At 40.2% G+C, this 17,780-nt stretch overlaps 1 protein-coding gene and 1 non-coding gene across 2 annotated transcripts; both read right to left on the bottom strand.

The window, feature by feature from the left end:
• Window positions 1-2,515: 2,515 nt before the first annotated feature.
• On the bottom strand, window positions 2,516-7,664 carry LOC145437939 (uncharacterized). Its single transcript, XM_080315310.1, has 11 exons — window positions 7,563-7,664; window positions 7,367-7,501; window positions 6,518-6,724; window positions 6,164-6,220; window positions 4,339-4,434; window positions 3,670-3,771; window positions 3,423-3,533; window positions 3,274-3,360; window positions 3,034-3,216; window positions 2,887-2,961; window positions 2,516-2,607 (listed from the first exon to the last, which is right to left on the bottom strand). The coding sequence occupies exons 1-11, from the start codon at window positions 7,603-7,605 to the stop codon at window positions 2,516-2,518; spliced, it is 1,188 nt and encodes a 395-aa protein (XP_080171436.1). The 5' UTR covers window positions 7,606-7,664.
• Window positions 7,665-15,555: 7,891 nt separating this feature from the next.
• On the bottom strand, window positions 15,556-15,691 carry LOC145438412 (U4 spliceosomal RNA). The gene has a single exon (XR_013914941.1). It is a non-coding gene; the product is annotated as a U4 spliceosomal RNA (small nuclear RNA).
• Between the last annotated feature and the right edge of the window lie 2,089 nt (window positions 15,692-17,780).

Raw genomic sequence — 17,780 nt, 5'->3', positions numbered from 1 at the left:
GTTCTAATCCTGCCTTTTTTCCGAAGATCACAGAGATGTTGAAGGCAATCAGCTTCCCAAATAGGCCATGAGTAAGTCTCCCGGGCAAAGGTGCTGACCTCTAGTTTAGTAATTACCTTACCAAATTTTGTGGCGGGCAATGGAACATTTTCAAATCTGACGCGACCATAAAAGGTTGAAGACCTTCGGAATAGCAACTTGATAATACGGACCGGCATTTCGGCCAGCAATATCCATTTATCTATGTGAGAGGAACGTGAAATTACGTGCCGCGCATTTTCGATGTCATCGTACCTCAACCAGCTCTACGCCGACTCTGATCAGGGCGGAAAGAGGATATAATTTTTATACACCACTATTATTACTAATGCATTATGCATGCAGTAAGCCCCCAGAGGTTTCGTCGAACACCCCATGGTGGTCCCCAGACTATCGTTTTTGGGTAAGGGCTGCAAAAGTGTTGTTTCGGTCTTGCTTACAACACACAACTACACCGACCTAACAATATGTAAAACGTGAGCTGGATCTCAAATTAGAGATGACCCAATATCATAGTTGATTCATGACACGATGTTCAAAAATCCACTCTCGCATACAATCAGTAGGTAAAGCATATGTCATGTCGTCATACTGTCAGACAATGTGTTCATATCTCATTTTGAACCCGCTAACGGGCGCTAAAGAGCGACCTTATATTAGTAAAATATACATTACCGAGAATGGTCAATGCCGAAAATCTAACATACTGAGACGAGACGGACGTTGTCGATAATTTATACCCGAGAATCGACACCGAATGTGGCAACGCCGTGATGCACATACACACGACATGTACAATGTACATATGCATAACATGCCTGCATTGCATGCATTGCATTCTCGGTAATGTCCATTCTAGGTGGTGTCCATTCTCGGTATTGACGGCACATCCCGGATTTGTACCCATGAAGATGACCATGATAACCCTGCTGCTCTGAAGGCATCCAAAATCGTGAAACTCGCCGCACTTCACTACCAACACATTCTTGGGATCAAAGATAGAGAGAGAGAGAGAAATTTTCTTCATCAACTGATGAGGCCAAAAAACAGAACACGTATATGCGGTATAAAACAAACAAAAAACGATACCTTCTCGGTATTGACTGGCACCGGTGACCCAATCACGGCGATCTTCGTGTCAACCAGAACCAGAGTAATTGGTTATTCAGACAAAATAAAGTCATCAACTACCTAACAAGTAAACAGGTTAAACTAATACAGAATCTATCGAACAAAATGCAATAATACGACTCACTGGGCAGCAATGATAAATGGAAACATGGACCACATCACAGTTACAGTTACAGATAATCAGTGTATATAAGTGACGTGCAGCCAAATGAGGCAAGTGAGGCAGTGTCTCACCTGTCGTCGGGGTGAGGAAGAAAAAAATGTGAAAACACTAGATGATTATTGATATTTTTCATCGATGTACAATGTACATAAATAACTAAATTTGAAGATTTTCTTCGCCCAACATCTTCAATTTGCATAATTATATTCAAAAATACAGCGCGAAAGGAGATGTGAGGCACAGGTGAGGCACGGGCTTATCGTGCCTCACCTGAGACAACGCAATTCATCATAAACAGCTCGGAATAACTGGTAAAAATCAAATGCTATCGTCGGACTGATTCTGAAAATCCAAATAATAGTGTCAGAGCCGCAGAACCCCCTCAAAATCGCCAAATAATTTTACATTCGGCTTTATTACAGACAATGCCATCGCAGATAAACAATAGCCGCAGGTGAGGCACAAACGACTCTGCCTCGCGACAAGACGTGGAAGTATATTCACGTGAGTGTTATCTAACTACCAGTTATTGAATCACAAGCTCTCGGTAAACCAACAAAGCTTACTTCATGTTTTCGTTCCATGACGATGGCGATGGTGGTGCCTTATACAATCAATTGCAGTGACAGACATATAGATTTCACCTTGAAGCTAAGCAGCGATGGGAGCTTGCCGACACCTCAATTATTCTCGCCTGAGGCACGTTCAGAATGTTCAAGCATCATGACGAACTTTACCTGCGATCGCTCTATCGATCTGCATGTCCGCTTGTGGTCATATTCGTAAATGCAAATAACATGTTGACGGTTGCAAACTTATTCTTATTGAATTATTTGTCAACAAAGTCGCATAATTATTCATCGACGAGCGCTGGTTGGCCACTGGGTGATGAAGTTAGCCGATAGTTGGAGACTCAATAACACGGCCTTACAAAACACAGGTGTGGGTCGAATAAAAGCGCTACCGATTCATTAAAACTGAGTCTCCTAATATGCCATACTGGTTTTGCGATCAGTGCGACCTACTACATTGGTACCGATCCACTATCTCATATAGTAATCCATGTTGAACATAATAAATAATAGATGGTGTTTATTCGCAGTACAAAACGAGATTGACATCACATTTAGCCAGTGAAATTGAATGAGCTTGTTAACACTTGGTCGCATTCTAGTAAATCCTTTATTCGCTGTCATCGGTTGCATCGTCACTCGCTCCGGATTCTGCATCTCCGGAATCATCCCCATTATCATCAGAACCGGTGTCTTTAGAATCTAGAAAACGATAAGGGAGCCGGTAAATTACATTGAAGTGGATAAATGTAAAAGAAACATGAATATGCTCACAGCAGAATCACAAGATATCACTATGGGAATTAATGTCCATCGTTTCTGAGATTCTGACCATTTTGGATATTTGGGGCAGTGAGATATTATCCTCTAATTTGAGTGTTTTGGTTTGCAAGAAACATGTAAGCACTGGTCAAAGGCATAAGAAGATTATAGTGTAAGTGCATAGCTTCAAAAGGACGACAACATTAGATTTTACAATACCTCCAATATCATCCTCATCCGTTTCATCATCTTCAGAATCTTCAACAGCCTCACCCTCGTCATCATCGTCATCATCTATGAACATTAATAGTTAGCGAAAGTAAAGGAAGTTTCATTTAGTCGCCGACTCCAGCTAGTAAATCTTACCGTTCTCATCTAATATATCAAGAATGCTTTGGATCATTTCTTCCAAAGACTTGGATTCCTCCTCATCCTCGTCATCATCGGCTTTCCACTTGAGCAACATTTTAAGTGTCTGCTTGAGAAGACCACCACGTATTTTACGGAGAGCCATTCTGTTAGGTCGTCTACCGCGGGCAGGTTGGAATCCTGTTTCAGAAACACAGTAGTGAAATTATATTTCCAGAAAGCATATTCCCAATTTACCTCTTCGTCTAAACGGCCGGCCTTGGCTCCCACGACGAGGACCTCTTCTTTCATCATCACCATCATCATCCTCACCGCGACTTCCCACTATATAGAACAAGGTAGGACGGTAATATATCAATAAAGTGAAGCTTTGATGCAAATAGTACTTCCTGGACCTCTTCTTAATGGTTTGTTACCGTCGTCATCGCTCGTGCCGTTGCGTTTCTTACCCTTTCCTGGCATTTCTCTTTTTCCCCCTGGTGCTCTGCCTGGGCGATCTATTCAAGTTATTGTAGCCAATGTAAATATCGATATCTGATAGGAGGGGTAAATTAATCTGGTCGTAGGATTATTCTCAAGAATATGATACATAGAGGAAGATACTAGATAAATAACAGATTAATTCGCCCTTACCTCTGGATCCTCTCATTGGTTGTTTGTCATCGTCCTCGTCGGAGGTTCCATTCGATTTACCTCCCTTTCCTTTCATTCCACCTCTACTTCCAGGTCCACCGCCTAAAAAAATGTGAGATTGACTGTTACATATACGATTACGATCTGGTCAATTGCATGGACACGTCGGGTTTGTCTAATTTGAATAACTCCGATTTTTTCCCAGTTAATGCTAAAATGTGTCTGAAAGTACATTGTACAAATGCACATGAATGCACATTGCACAAATGCACATCCTTGATAAAGACTTGGAAAACTTGTGGATTGCTATTTTCAAATCACGAAAATTCGGCATCAAATAGTTCATGCCAGCCAGATATTATGTAGGCCTGACCATGATTAGTAATCGTAATGGATGACGAATGTCGATGACGAGCTTTTTCTAGAAATCATATATTAGATTGTTTCACATGTCAATTGATTTCTTTATAAAGGAAAAATTGCTCCACCTATTACTTCGTACCTTTAATTAAACTATGAAGCGAACTGAACATTGGTCAAATCGGCACCTATTTAAATATGATATACATTACGTGTGACTTACTGCAACAGAGTGATTTAGAATGAGTTTAGCATATGAGGAAATAGTCGTGATTGTAAATTGTTCGACTCTGAAAATGACGTCATTACCTCGCATTCGTCTCTTGTTATCATCGTCATCATCACCATCCTCTTTGGTTCCATTAGACTTCTTTCCTTTTCCACCCATTCGCCTGTTCATACCTCCTAAAGTGAAGATGTGTATATGTAATTATTATTATAGTCGTTGGAATTGAAATGCTGTATATAGCAGCAATAATAGGCTTTATTAGTTTGTAGTCATGCATTCTGAAATCCTAAGGCAGGGGTCGGCAACCTTTTACTAGTCGCGGGTCAAATTTCGGGTGTACAACTTTTTGGCGGGCTGGAATTTTTCTTAGTACTATATTTTACGCTCACTTCGGTATATTATCCTACATTGGTGCAATCTCAATCATACCAATCACAAGACACATGTATTTACACTTCAACAACACAGAATAAATGTGACAATTGACGCAGCTTGCTTTGTGAAAGGTTTTCAACTTCTGGTAACAAGTCAGATGAAACAAGAATCAGACCCTATTCAAAATGGACGTCCGAAATACGTGATCTTAGCTTGCTCTTCGTGAATTTCTTTGTTCAAGACTATTGTTCACATGTGTACGTGCTTCCAAAAATCGATGCAATTTCTTTTGCATTGTTGGTCAAGCTGGGATAAAGACCAATTTCAAGAACGCACTCTTTGTCAAAATCATGCAGCGATATGCTCTTTGTATGAAATTTGTCATTCAATTCAACTGCATCGCATTTCATAAAGGCCCATTTGAAATTTTCAGGCAATGGTATTGGCGTCCACATTAAACAGAGTACTGAATAGCCAGAATTCATTTTGTAGAGAAGGAATGTCGGAAAAGCGGGTGAATATTCAGTAGGTAATTTTCGTATCACAGTTACAAATGTAGTGTTGGTACTAGGATTTCTCTCCTCAGTATAGGAAAGTGAGCATAATTTTCTTTGTACTGTTGACATTTCCAGAGTCACAGATTTGTTTTGAATGCGCCTCAACATCTCATGTATTTAGTTGTTTTCCCCTGAAGTTGCAAATTCAATTTGTTCAGATGTGAGGTTAAATGTACCAGGAAAGCAAGATGAGATACCCATTTTCGATTACAAGATTATGAGTCGGCGATATTTGTGTTTTCGTGGAAAGTTGCTATTTCATTTTTCAGTTCATACACTCGTGTAAGCATAGCTGCTCGACTTAATGCGCGAATATGACAGATATCGGCCTACATGACATCGCCATATTGATTCTCTGCTTCTAGTAATATCTGGCGTAACTGATTCAGTTAATAAGACAAAAATCATATTAACATTTTTCATCATTGTGGCCAAAACACTATTCAGGTTTTCTGTCTTGGCACACAATGCCTTCTGGAAAATTAAACTATAGATGGCTAACTAACATACGGAGGCTAGTTATCTATAATTGAACAGTTTGAGATTCCATCATTGCGTCTGAGATGTTCCAAGCGTTTTTGAAGCAAAGGAAGAACACCTTTAATGTCACACCCCATTAGAGTGGTAAACCCTTTAAAAAAAGTATGGTACACCTTCGGTTGCGAGATACACCCGATTGATAAGCAAGGATCCAGTCTAGTCTATCTCCATCTCCTACTTCAACCACCTTCGTTTTATGGCGTAACAATAGACTAATACGATGTAGGCTACTATTATATCGTAGCAATGCCGCATTTTTTTCATGCAGTGCTGCACTGCAGATTGAAACTCATTATGAAACGGCGGGCCGTATTCTTGTGATAACTAATTATTATATCGCGGGCCGGACGATTTCGCTTGGCGGGCCGGATCCGGCCCGCGGGCCGTAGGTTGCCGACCCTTGTCCTAAGGGAAAAACAACTAGTCTATTCACCTTCTTCCATCATCTTTCTGCCGTCGCAAGATTCAGTGTCTTCATTTTCTTCGTTATCTGTTGAATCAAAATAGGATTATTACTATCATAATCGCGAGTTTTAAGCAGCGTCTGTCAAAATCGGATTAGGAGTTTTCAATCTGTCATAGGCCTTATGTAAGACATACTATCAGCTGATATATATGAAAATAAACTTGATCATAAGCATGGGTTGTTATTACTTAAAACACTAGTTTTCGCTCGTGGCCCTTTGACCAATGACCTACATTCGATATTGAATCTACTACGGTGTTTCCGCGACGGACGGCGAAATCCCATAGCATATTTGTTACTGCTTATCACTGTTTAGTTCACCTTTATCGTCAAGCAAGGATTTGATTTGGCAAAGGAATTTCCCCATTCGCATTTTCTTGTCTTCTTCATCATCATCATCATCATTAGTATTATTCATTCTTCCGCGCCTTCCTCGTCTTCTATCGGAAACTCGTTTCGCGAACTGGTTCGTGAGTCCTCGCATACGGTTGAATCTCATTTGAGATCTTTGTCGTCGGCGCATGGATGCTGGAAATACGTAAAAGATAAGGAATCTAATTTGAACTTATGTTGGATTGCATTTGTATGGTTCGACTAAATACACATGTTCAAGTCGCTGGCGGCGCAGAATATATACAAGGCAACGCAGGTTTAAGCGAACACAGTTATGAGGTAACCGGATGCGCTAAGAAATGATTTTGTCGAAAGTCTAGCTGAATATTGCCTACTTTGGGGCCATGTAGGCCTATACTAGTACTTTACCAGAGCAACATGCATTGTGTTTTAAGCCACCGGAAAACGTCTTTAAACTATCTTTGACTGTTAATTCCAATCTATAAGACACAACTTTAATATCCATGTTGTTAATAAGATTTCAAATCATGTTCGAAAAAATCGTTTGATTGTTGTAATCTTGGCCTACCTTGGCCATCACGACTCCAAACAATATTCTGTTACTTATTGGTGTTGATTTAGTAATAATGGTGTTTTTTAATTTACACCAAGAAAATATTATTTGTGATGATTGCTGATCTTCCGACTTGCACAACGGTTCACTTTCGTCTTAAAATCTCGTCTATCGACTTAGGCTATTGATACGATATTTCGGAGGCTATTGATACGATATTTCGAAGTAAAAAAAAACAACTATCATCTAACTTTTAGGCCTACCTCGTGGCATTGATGGGCGTCTTCTGGGGCCATTTCTTCGCATTGACCTGGGAGGTCCGCGTTGTTGACCACCGAACGATCTTCTTGCTCCGAATTGTGATCGATTGTTGCCTCCCATTTGAGTTCGCCGTTGACCTGTGGTGATATGACGAATTAATGTATGATTAATCCACACAAATTATAACTATGTATATACCTGGACGACCACCAAAGGAGCCAGGGCCCTGTCGATTCTGCATTCCTCTACCGCCTTGTCCTGGGCGACGTCGTGCTCCTGAAAAAAAGGTTTGCTTAATAACGTACGACGCAAACACACAATAACAATTAGAAAAACATCGTATTTACCGGGACGACCCCCAAGAGACCCAGGGCCTTGTCGATTCTGCATTCCTCTACCGGCTTGTCCTGGGCGACTTTGACCTCCTGTAAAAGGGAGTTAAAATAATTAACTACGACCTAATTGCACGAATGTATAACAATGTATATACCTGAACGACCCCCAAATGAGCCAGGGCTCGGTCGATTCTGCATTCCCCGACCGCCTTGTCCTGGGCGACTTTGACCTCCTATAAAAGGGAGTTAAAGTAACCGTCTACGATACAAATGCGCAAATGTGAAAAACGTATTTACCCGGGCGACCCCCAAATGAGCCAGGGCCCGGTCGATTCTGCATTCCTCGACGTGTTTTACCTCCTAAAAAGTGGATTTATTCAATTGTGGATTATTACTTATCATGATTCATTGGACCACACAAATGCGCTATTATAATGAAAACATCAGCAGGATCTAAAATTCACCTTGTCGACCTTGTTGACGATTACCTTGTCCGTAGTTAGAGAATCGACGGAAGGGACCTGGGCGTCGACTATCATCGTCATCATCGTCGTCGCCGTTTCCACGACCTGATCCTGGGCGTCTCTGCGTCTCTGAAATTCAATTTACAATTTATTAGGCCGTTTTATTTGGGTCTTCCAAAGACACGGTATGTGATGAAAAGGAGTGTTAACCTGGCCCACCGCGTCTTCGAGCGAATCGACCTTGTTCTCGCATGTTGTCATCATTGTCGTCATCTTCGTCGTCATCATTGTCATCTTGACCCGATGGACTAGGTCCACCGCGTCTTCGATTTCCCATTCTTGGACCGGAACGACCAGGCCCTCGCTTACTGTCATTATTGTCGTCAGCATCTTCGTCGTCATCATCCCCATCGTGAACCGGTGGACTGGTCCCTGATGAATAAAAAATTCACGGGTTCTTACCTCGAAGTCCGAAGCACTAAAAACAGCCATAAATTCCGCCACAGGCCACACCACGCTTATAAAATTTCAGCACATGGAACTACGTAAATGGTAGGCGTATAAAATACATACATAAGAAATTTCAAGGTGTACGAGCGCTAAAAATATTAAACATGTCACTATATATTCGTGAATAGGATGCCCATCGGTAATTGAATTCCATTGTGAGCATCATGCGCGGTCTACAAATGCCGCTAAAGTTCTCCCCTTTCCCGGAATTAGTTGTTAATATTAGAGCCCGATCGATTATTATCGGCTCGCCGATGATATCGAGTCGAAATTACAATTTGAAAGAATTGTCGGTATCGGCCATTGGAGGTGACAAAATATCGGATATTTTCGTGACGTCACAACATGAGGGTAGGAAGTCAGAAAACTTAAACCCTTGATCGCTAGAATGCAATATTGCTATATTTCATATAGATTACACTTTCATGATGTCCAGATGCCGCCTTTAGTTTATTTCATGTTCAAGTATGAAAATGGCTATAAAGCCGTTGAAATAAATGCTCTGAATTTTTGAAAATGCGCCTGTTGAGGTAAACTGCATCTTATTTGAGTATCAGCTGAATAAAGCGGCGCTATCGGTGTAGGGGTCAGATATCGGTTTAATCGGCATCTACCCAAAAATAATCCTACATCAGTCTGGCTCTATTTGCGGAGACATTCACTCGCCACAATTTTCGATGATCTGCAAACGACATAGTTCAAAGGACAACCACCGACAATGGAGCTATATGGAGGATATATAACGTTGTCAGTTTTATGTATTGTAGCTTTCTCTCACCGGGTCCACCTCCTCTCCGATGTCCCATTCCTGAGTTTCGATAACCACCAGATCGACCTGGGCCGCTCATGTCAACGTCGCCATCGCCATCTGGTTTCTGCATTTCGTGTCCATCAGACATTGCTGTAAACAAGAGAAATATAAGGTAGTGTAACTTTGATTTGTAAAACGTGTGGCAACTTACCGATCGCAACCAATCCGCACAAAACAGCCAAGCGGATGAGAATCATATTCGCTTTTGAATGTTTGTTAAGCGTTGTAATTGAATTATTCGTCGTTAGTCCGTTGGTCACCCAAGCAAAAACGATTATGCTATATTCATGGACTATTCGCATTTATATAGCTTTTACATGCATGAACACAACGTGAACGTGGTATAATTAGATTGAACATGAAGATAAAGTGCAGCAGAAATGCTAAAAAATGAAAGGAATTGCATTTCTGTAACTTCAACGGCTGATAATTCCGCAACTAGCCCATATTTAGAATCCGCCAGCAAGGACCTTTACTCGCATAGCTCGGAGCAATACGCTCTTCGTTCGTATTGGTATGAGGTCGGATTAGTTAGTAAAAATAGTGTCATTTTACAAATTTATGCATTGTACATGTTCTTATTATGTGAGGCCAACTTGTTTATCAGAAAAAGATGAATAATTACTACCCCGGCGTGGACAGTAATAGAAGTTGAAGTATTTCATCTTGAACGTTACCGTTATGGTGAAACCCGAAACAGCGGACCATAACATCTTCTATTATTAGCCTACTATTTAAAATTTGTCATGTATAGTAATGAAAGTGCCCTAAAATTTATAGTAATTCTTAACTATTATTTTCTCGCTCAATTGTGCACAATATAATGTACAGTTACATTTTTTTGGGAGATGGAAATTTAATATCGCAGGAAGCTATCTGTTAAGAGACTTGTCCATAAGTAAATCCCAAATTTGTGATCAAGTGTAGTTAAATGTAACTGATTTCTTCTAAATCATTTCTGGTGTCACAATAACAGGATCCAACAGAGCAAGCTCCAGTAGCGTGGTAAGTCGAAAATAAATTAAAGTCATCGTGTATTCATTTATTATTGGCTGATTATCACAACAAACTTCCCAATAGAATCAATTGCGCAATAACTGCATGTTCTTACCTTGGACATGGTGCATCCAATTAATATTTCTTCAAATATAGTCGAATATATCAAACAACAGCGTGTAAGATGAATTCTCAGAAGTTATTAACAGAGTTGTACGAAGCCAAATCATTGAACAATATGTATTTTCTTGTATAGTTTCAGCTTTCTTAGTAGTAACACCGGCGAAAGGAACTACGCTCGGAAAAGATGCTAGGCACGTGATTACAATTGTTCATGGAGGTGAAATAACGAGAACAAATACTACGCAGATCGTATTTATAGAATGCTATTTATAGCACGCTGCAAAGTACCATATCGATAGCAACATGCCGGTGCTCTGTTGAGTTTCGGATGAGTTAATTTTTACAGTAAATGAAAAGTCATTTGTTCTAGCAGATGCCAATATAGTTGAAAGATTCATATATGAACAGAGGTGGTCAAAGTAGTCAATAAAGCTACTCAAGTAGAAGTGGAAGTTGAAGTAGCGACGCAAAAATCTACTCAAGTACTAGTAGAAGTAGTTATGTTAAAAGCAATATAGAACTACTTGAAGTAGAAGTAGAATTGACTGACTTTGAATCTACTCAAGTAAATAAGTAGTTGTGAAAACGGTCGTAATTCGTTCACATGGACCGTCAAAAGCTGCTAATTGAGCAATGCGGAAGGTGCAGAGAGCTTGATTCATATTGATGCATCCCAGGAGGTATCAATTTTTGACAACATAACCATTCGACCGCATCATGTGATGCAAATGATAGTGTTGATATGGAAATGCGATACTAATTCTTTGTTTACTCGAACATCCCGTCTTAAAACATATGGCATGGCACCCTTCACCATGTTATAAGGCCCGTAGTTTAGTCGAAGAGCAATACGGAGAAGTTGTACCGGATACGGTGTTAACACTTTGAGCCATAACTATACGTTAACAAAAAATATATCGGATCGTAAAGATGTTATATAGTGTAGATATATATTCGGAAAATAGAGGCATTACTACACTTGCTTTTATACTCCATCATGCATGATCCCCCCCCCCCCAAAAAAAAAAAGCACCTGAAACTAATTAGAACTTATAGTATGATACTATACTGGGAATGGAAAGAGAAATAGCAATACTACTTCCAAAAGGCGGAAAATATATTTCATATCTTTTGTCCAGAAAGTTTCAACGGTGTTCTGCTAAAACAGGTCTAACGCACAAAAAAGTCGGAGTCCGCACTTTTCCAGATTAGGACATACGCCCTGGGCTGCTAAAGAAAGGTAATTGCTAGATTGCGAAATGGTAGTTGCAAACGTATGGGCCATATTCACTATGATTGGAAGATTTCATATGGGCGACAATGCGGCGTGAACGGAACGACACAACCCGCTACCTAAAGTATATTCACCGAAACTTTCGTGAAAACACATTTCTCCCTCTATATATGTACCGTGCGCGAAGCGCGACGAAAATTCTATACTTTACTTAACTTCTATGAAAATTAAATGTTGGTAATCCGCGAAAACACTACTTCTACTTGACAAACTGAAAATAGCGAGAAGTAAGTAAGAAGATCACAAAATTTTACGAAATAGAAGTAGAAGTAGCAGAAATCAGATTTACTTGAGTAAGTACCGCAAGTAGCGGGAAAATACTTGAGTACTTCGAAGAAGTAGAAGTACTTCGTTACTGACCAACTCTGTCTATGAACAATGAACGTACACAGGCCTAACCTACATGAGATACGAAACAAACGTTATTATAAGGTCAAACATCAGACGAGATGTTGTTCAGCGAGCCGAATGCACTCATGCACTCACGGTATGCATATACACAGATCTTGTGTGTATATATATCATGAGTTAATGTATATGCCGCAAAACATCAAGGACAAGACATCCTATCCTTTTCTATGATCAACTCAGACCAGAGGTCTCAAACTCCGATGCGCTCGCGGGCCAATTTCCTTGCACTTGATGGCGCCACGGGCCGATGTGTTTCCAAGTAGGCCTTATTTGGCGGGACCTTGCAGACTGCTGGAATTCCACACACATCGTGAAAATGTGATTTACTATCGTAAATTCACGCCTGATACGAAAAAAACACATTTTCTATATTTGAATAAAATTGCACTTGGTATAGTTTGTCAAAATAAATAGTTATAGACAGCATGCGATTACGCAAATGCATCGTGACAGCGTATAAGCTTATAATTTTGCGCTATAATTTTGCAGCTATAGCGGACAATTTGACGTGTCACTGTTATAGGTAGAATATTTTAGAATTTAACGAAAATTGATCTCATATCAGAGCATTAGTGGCAGCTCAGCCAATTCCAGGTTTTCGGGCATAATCCTGATAATATGTCATTACCAAGTCAATTTAATGAAGCGTTAGATTCACTTTCCAATATTGGAACTGGAACAGATCAATAACAACTTGCATATATTGATTAAGTTACCATAGTAATAGACATGTCATATCGCCGAAGAATCCATTGATGTGACAGCGGTAGATGCTGCCACTACCTGACTCACTACTTTTAATTGGCCATAATATCATGTATAAAGAGAGTAGACCCAACATGACGCAGGATGTAGCTTAACTAACAATGCATAAAGGGGAAAACAGAGTGTCCAAGGTTTCCATTTCCATACCGAACTGATTAGCTAAATGCGCTACGCCACGCAAGCTACGACCTTTTGATTATTATTACCCATACCAGTCTGATATTTTGTTGCGTCCTTGGTTTTATCAAGTAACCTCGTTCGGACTGGAGTCACAAGTCCTTCTCTGAATGTAACGTTCGACCTGACTCAGCTCGAGTCATTTTTATTTTATCAACCGTGCAGCGCGAATTCGAGTAATTTTAGAAAAGGCTGCGCGCAAGTCCAAATCACAATTTTCAGTTATGAATCAGCAAGGGGTCATGTTTTTTGGAGTTGTATTAGGGCGAATTTTAAGTTCTAAAAGTTCTAAAAAATAATGTGGCAGGTAAATATAGCTGAATACTTCAAAATCCAAAATGCCGACGCGGGCCGCCAAAAATTATCTCGCGGGCCGCGTGTTTTATAACTCTGACTTGGACACTGTTACCATTCGGGTAGAATCAAATGTAATGCGTCGGGATTCAGCCAAAATAATGATACGAAAGCAGGGTTGGGATAATTCGATTCAACTTTTCACACGACATCACTCAACGAGTCACTATTATAGTTCGAAAATTCGACTTGATTTGACCTGACTTGAACCTAGACTGCTTCCACTCAACATAAAAAAACTTAAGTGGTAATGTGGGCTTATAAAAAGCTCCCAAGGAATAGTTTCGGATGATACGTTACATATTTCTGGGTAATGTGGGTGTCGACTCTCGACAATTTCACGAATTGCGTAATGAATCTTTGTGAGCGACACATAACAACAAATGTAATTATAGTTATATCGATTGGCTCGTTCAAATTACGTGCTACATTACCTTAATACATCCGCGAAACATAGATAATCTCAAAATATGTAATCTTCATTTGTCAATCATGCAATCCAACAGCATACATAACAACAATACTATTGAGCGGAATGTGATACACAGATCAGCAAATATAGAGGGCAGACTCGATATAACATGGTCATTAAAGCCGATCCATAACGAACAGGAGCGTGTTACTACAGAAGTCGTTACCTACGAAACCATATAAGTATACAAACTAAACTGCAAACGTATAGGAAAAACAACAACATCAAAAGCACACAGATCTATGGAAAACAAAAGAATAAAGATATGTCATTGCTGAAAGAAGATAGCGGTAGCATAAGAGCGTAGAACCACACAATTGTTTATTGAACTCACAAGAACACAAATTACGGAGTTCAGACGGTATATGCTTTACTATATATTTACGCAAATGTACGTGGTCGACTGCCGGGGCGGTGTTTCACAGACAGTGACAACCCACAGGAAAATCTTGATCGATGTTGGTGAGTATCCGCAGGTTTGTGAAACAGATTATTATCAAAATAAAGTTCATATAAATATGCCGAAATCATAGTCAGCGTTGTAAGCCCATTAACGCACTAATAAAATATTGAGTCGACTTATATTAGACTCGTGGTCCCCAACCTTTTATTCCAGGGGAACATGAAACAAGATACTCCAAAAATATTATTAAGTTCATAATAATGTTTATTCACTCGAAAAATATTTCGCGCGTATCTTATCAAGAGTCACCTACTGCCGCTGAAAGGAAATTAACAATTGATTAAAATTCAAAACCAAAATACGAATCATGACGCAATTGTGTCGGATTTATAAATAGCATCTGAACAGCGAAACTGAACCGTAGCAACAATGGTACTTATAGAAACCGGTAGCCTTAGACACTAGAGCGCGCATAAGAAATACAACGTAAAAGACAGTGATCCATTGTACACAACTTAAAAATAGAAGCTCGCCGCTTGCAATCGTGAGACTATACACGAATTCGTTCTGGCGACATACAACCAGATTGTTCAGTTTGATGAATATTCCGAAAGACGCAATTACGTATAGCGGATACCGTAGACATACACAATTTGCGATGTTACGTTTGAGATGTAGGCGAACGAGCGACGCAAGATTAACCGTAAGCCCGCGAGAGCCAAATGAATGACCTGCGGACGCAATGTTGATATCCGTGATTTGAAAGTCGACGCTTAGAAGAGTTTCATATGAACATGGGTTAATCGACCCTACGGAACATACGAACGTAGTTTTCGATACGGGCGTTGCTCGTCTTCGCCCACGCGGAGGCTTAACGGGAATCTAGTATATATTCCCGCTCCTCGATGCGGACATTGGCGCTTCGGGCCGTAGTGTGGCAATGCAACTGAGCACGAAGACGCTGGCATGAGTCCCGCTGAGAGAGGGTTATCTGTTCTTGGTAAGTGGCGGGTAGCCTTGCCTAGTGCTCTGAATGGCTAATTTAAGTACTAAACTGTTCTGTATTGATTTTAGAGAACCCTTAGGTTCTGTCAGAAATTGCCGCGCCGACCGCCAGGACGACTTGGCGGGGTATTGGTAATAGTTTTCAACTAGCAATAACCACATCTCACGAGACGATCATTGATTATGGTACTGCCGCTGCACAAAGATAACGCACACCAAACTTTTTCTTGAGTCTATCTGGCTGCAATAATACTGATTATGGTGATTAGTCTAATTTGGCCCTACCCGCTTATTAATCAGTGATCAATATGATCGGATTACATAGCTCCCGTGATGCTGTAGAGACTAGAGACCAACATATACAATGGAGTCATCAATTATTTTGCCCTGGTAGAGTCGACGGATTCAATGATATATTGACACAAGATATATTGCTCGGATATTGTGACTCAAAGTCACAATCAAAAACATTTTGATTGATCTGATGACATTTGATAAGGATGCGGAAGCGAGTGACTTATGGAGGTGCCAATGCTTCCGCATTGACCAGAAAGTATAGCAACCACATTTTCCGTTCATAAAATTATAAGGAGCGTATACTTTCTGTACTTGAAAACATACAATTTTAAACTGCCACGTAAATCGTGTATTTCGATAATGCAAATGAAAATGCACGTTGCTTTACCACATCTTGCTCTCACACAGATAGATTGTAATGCATGAAAACAAGTCAAATACACGATGTTTCTATGGAGATATATCTCATGGGCAGATTGGGCTCACTTGTCTTTTCTGTAGGATTAAAGGTCTGATTATTTATTCGGAATGCCGTCTTGCGGATCAATTCGTTAATTAGACGTCCGCATAATTCGACCGATGCCATCGCAGGCTTATCGGATTATGCGTGAACGGCCGCATAATTATTTATCGACAGCCGAATAGAATACTGCTATAGCAAAGGACGAAATACAGATGAGTCATTTTACTGATTGTAGCGGATCGTGGTCTCTCAGTCCGAGGGATGTAACGTTACGACCTATATGTTGAAAGAATCTTCATTGAAAAAGTAACAGATGTCTGTCAGGTCTGGCAGTTTTTTACCAGCAGATTTCGAGTTTGCGATATTCAAAATCGAGCTGCTCTTTCCTCCTGCCTATCGCTTTTGGTAGCCGATTGTGTTCCAGTAGTACGTCGCCATCGTGCGATGTTGAGTCGTGTACGCTATCATATAAACACGTTACTCTTTTGCGCTGATAACTTTGGAACATAACTCTAAAACAGGGTTGCCACTTGCCAGTTGTCCGGATTTCCCGGAATATGTCCGTAATTTCAGTGTTCAATCTGCGTCCGGAAGAAATGCTAAAATATGCTTGAATGTTCGTCATTTTGAATTTTCGTAAATCAACATAAACAAAAACTTAATGCAGATGTATATGCTATTAGAAATTTTTTTTCGTAATTTGCGCAATTTAGTGTCATGTTTATTGGTTTTATCATGGGTATTTCTGTCCTCGCAAAAAATAGAATCAAAAATAAAACAAAAATCATCAAGCACTGAAATAAGTCAATTGTACTCGCAATCATTAGAGAACGGTATGTCAGTTAAGGCCGTTTGGACGATTAAGTCATAGACAGTGGTTCTAATCCTGCCTTTTTTCCGAAGATCACAGAGATGTTGAAGGCAATCAGCTTCCCAAATAGGCCATGAGTAAGTCTCCCGGGCAAAGGTGCTGACCTCTAGTTTAGTAATCACCTTACCAAATTTTGTGGCGGGCAATGGAACATTTTCAAATCTGACGCGACCATAAAAGGTTGAAGACGTTCGGAATAGCAACTTGATAATACGGACCGGCATTTCGGCCAGCAATATCCATTTATCTATGTGATAGGAACGTGAAATTACGTGCCGCGCATTTTCGATGTCATCGTACCTCAACCAGCTCTACGCCGACTCTGATCAGGGCGGAAAGAGGATATAATTTTTATACACCACTATTATTACTAATACATTATGCATGCAGTAAGCCCCCAGAGGTTTCGTCGAACACCCCATGGTGGTCCCCAGACTATCGTTTTTGGGGAGGGGCTGCAAAAGTGTTGTTTCGGTCTTGCTTACAACACACAACTACACCGACCTAACAATATGTAAAACGTGAGCTAGATCTCAAATTAGAGATGACCCAATATCATAGTTGATTCATGACACGATGTTCAAAAATCCACTCTCGCATACAATCAGTAGGTAAAGCATATGTCATGTCGTCATACTGCCAGACAATGTGTTCATATCTCATTT

The sequence above is a fragment of the Botryllus schlosseri genome, chromosome 4, assembly GCF_051294905.1.
Source record: "Botryllus schlosseri isolate E-star chromosome 4, Bs_hap1, whole genome shotgun sequence".
Taxonomy (NCBI): Eukaryota; Metazoa; Chordata; class Ascidiacea; order Stolidobranchia; family Styelidae; genus Botryllus; species Botryllus schlosseri.
Note: the sequence above shows the minus strand (reverse complement) of the source record. Positions and strands in the feature narration are given on the sequence as shown.

Bases quoted from the DNA above. Each gene is read 5' to 3' on its own strand.
- LOC145437939 (XM_080315310.1), bottom strand. From the start codon at position 7,605: ATGCAGAATCGACAGGGCCCTGGCTCCTTTGGTGGTCGTCCAG. The intron at 6,221-6,517 runs GTGAACTAAACA...TTGATTCAACAG, and splicing joins ATCCTTGCTTGACGATAAAG to ATAACGAAGAAAATGAAGAC. The intron at 2,608-2,886 runs GTATTGTAAAAT...ATCGTTTTCTAG, and splicing joins GGATGAGGATGATATTGGAG to ATTCTAAAGACACCGGTTCT.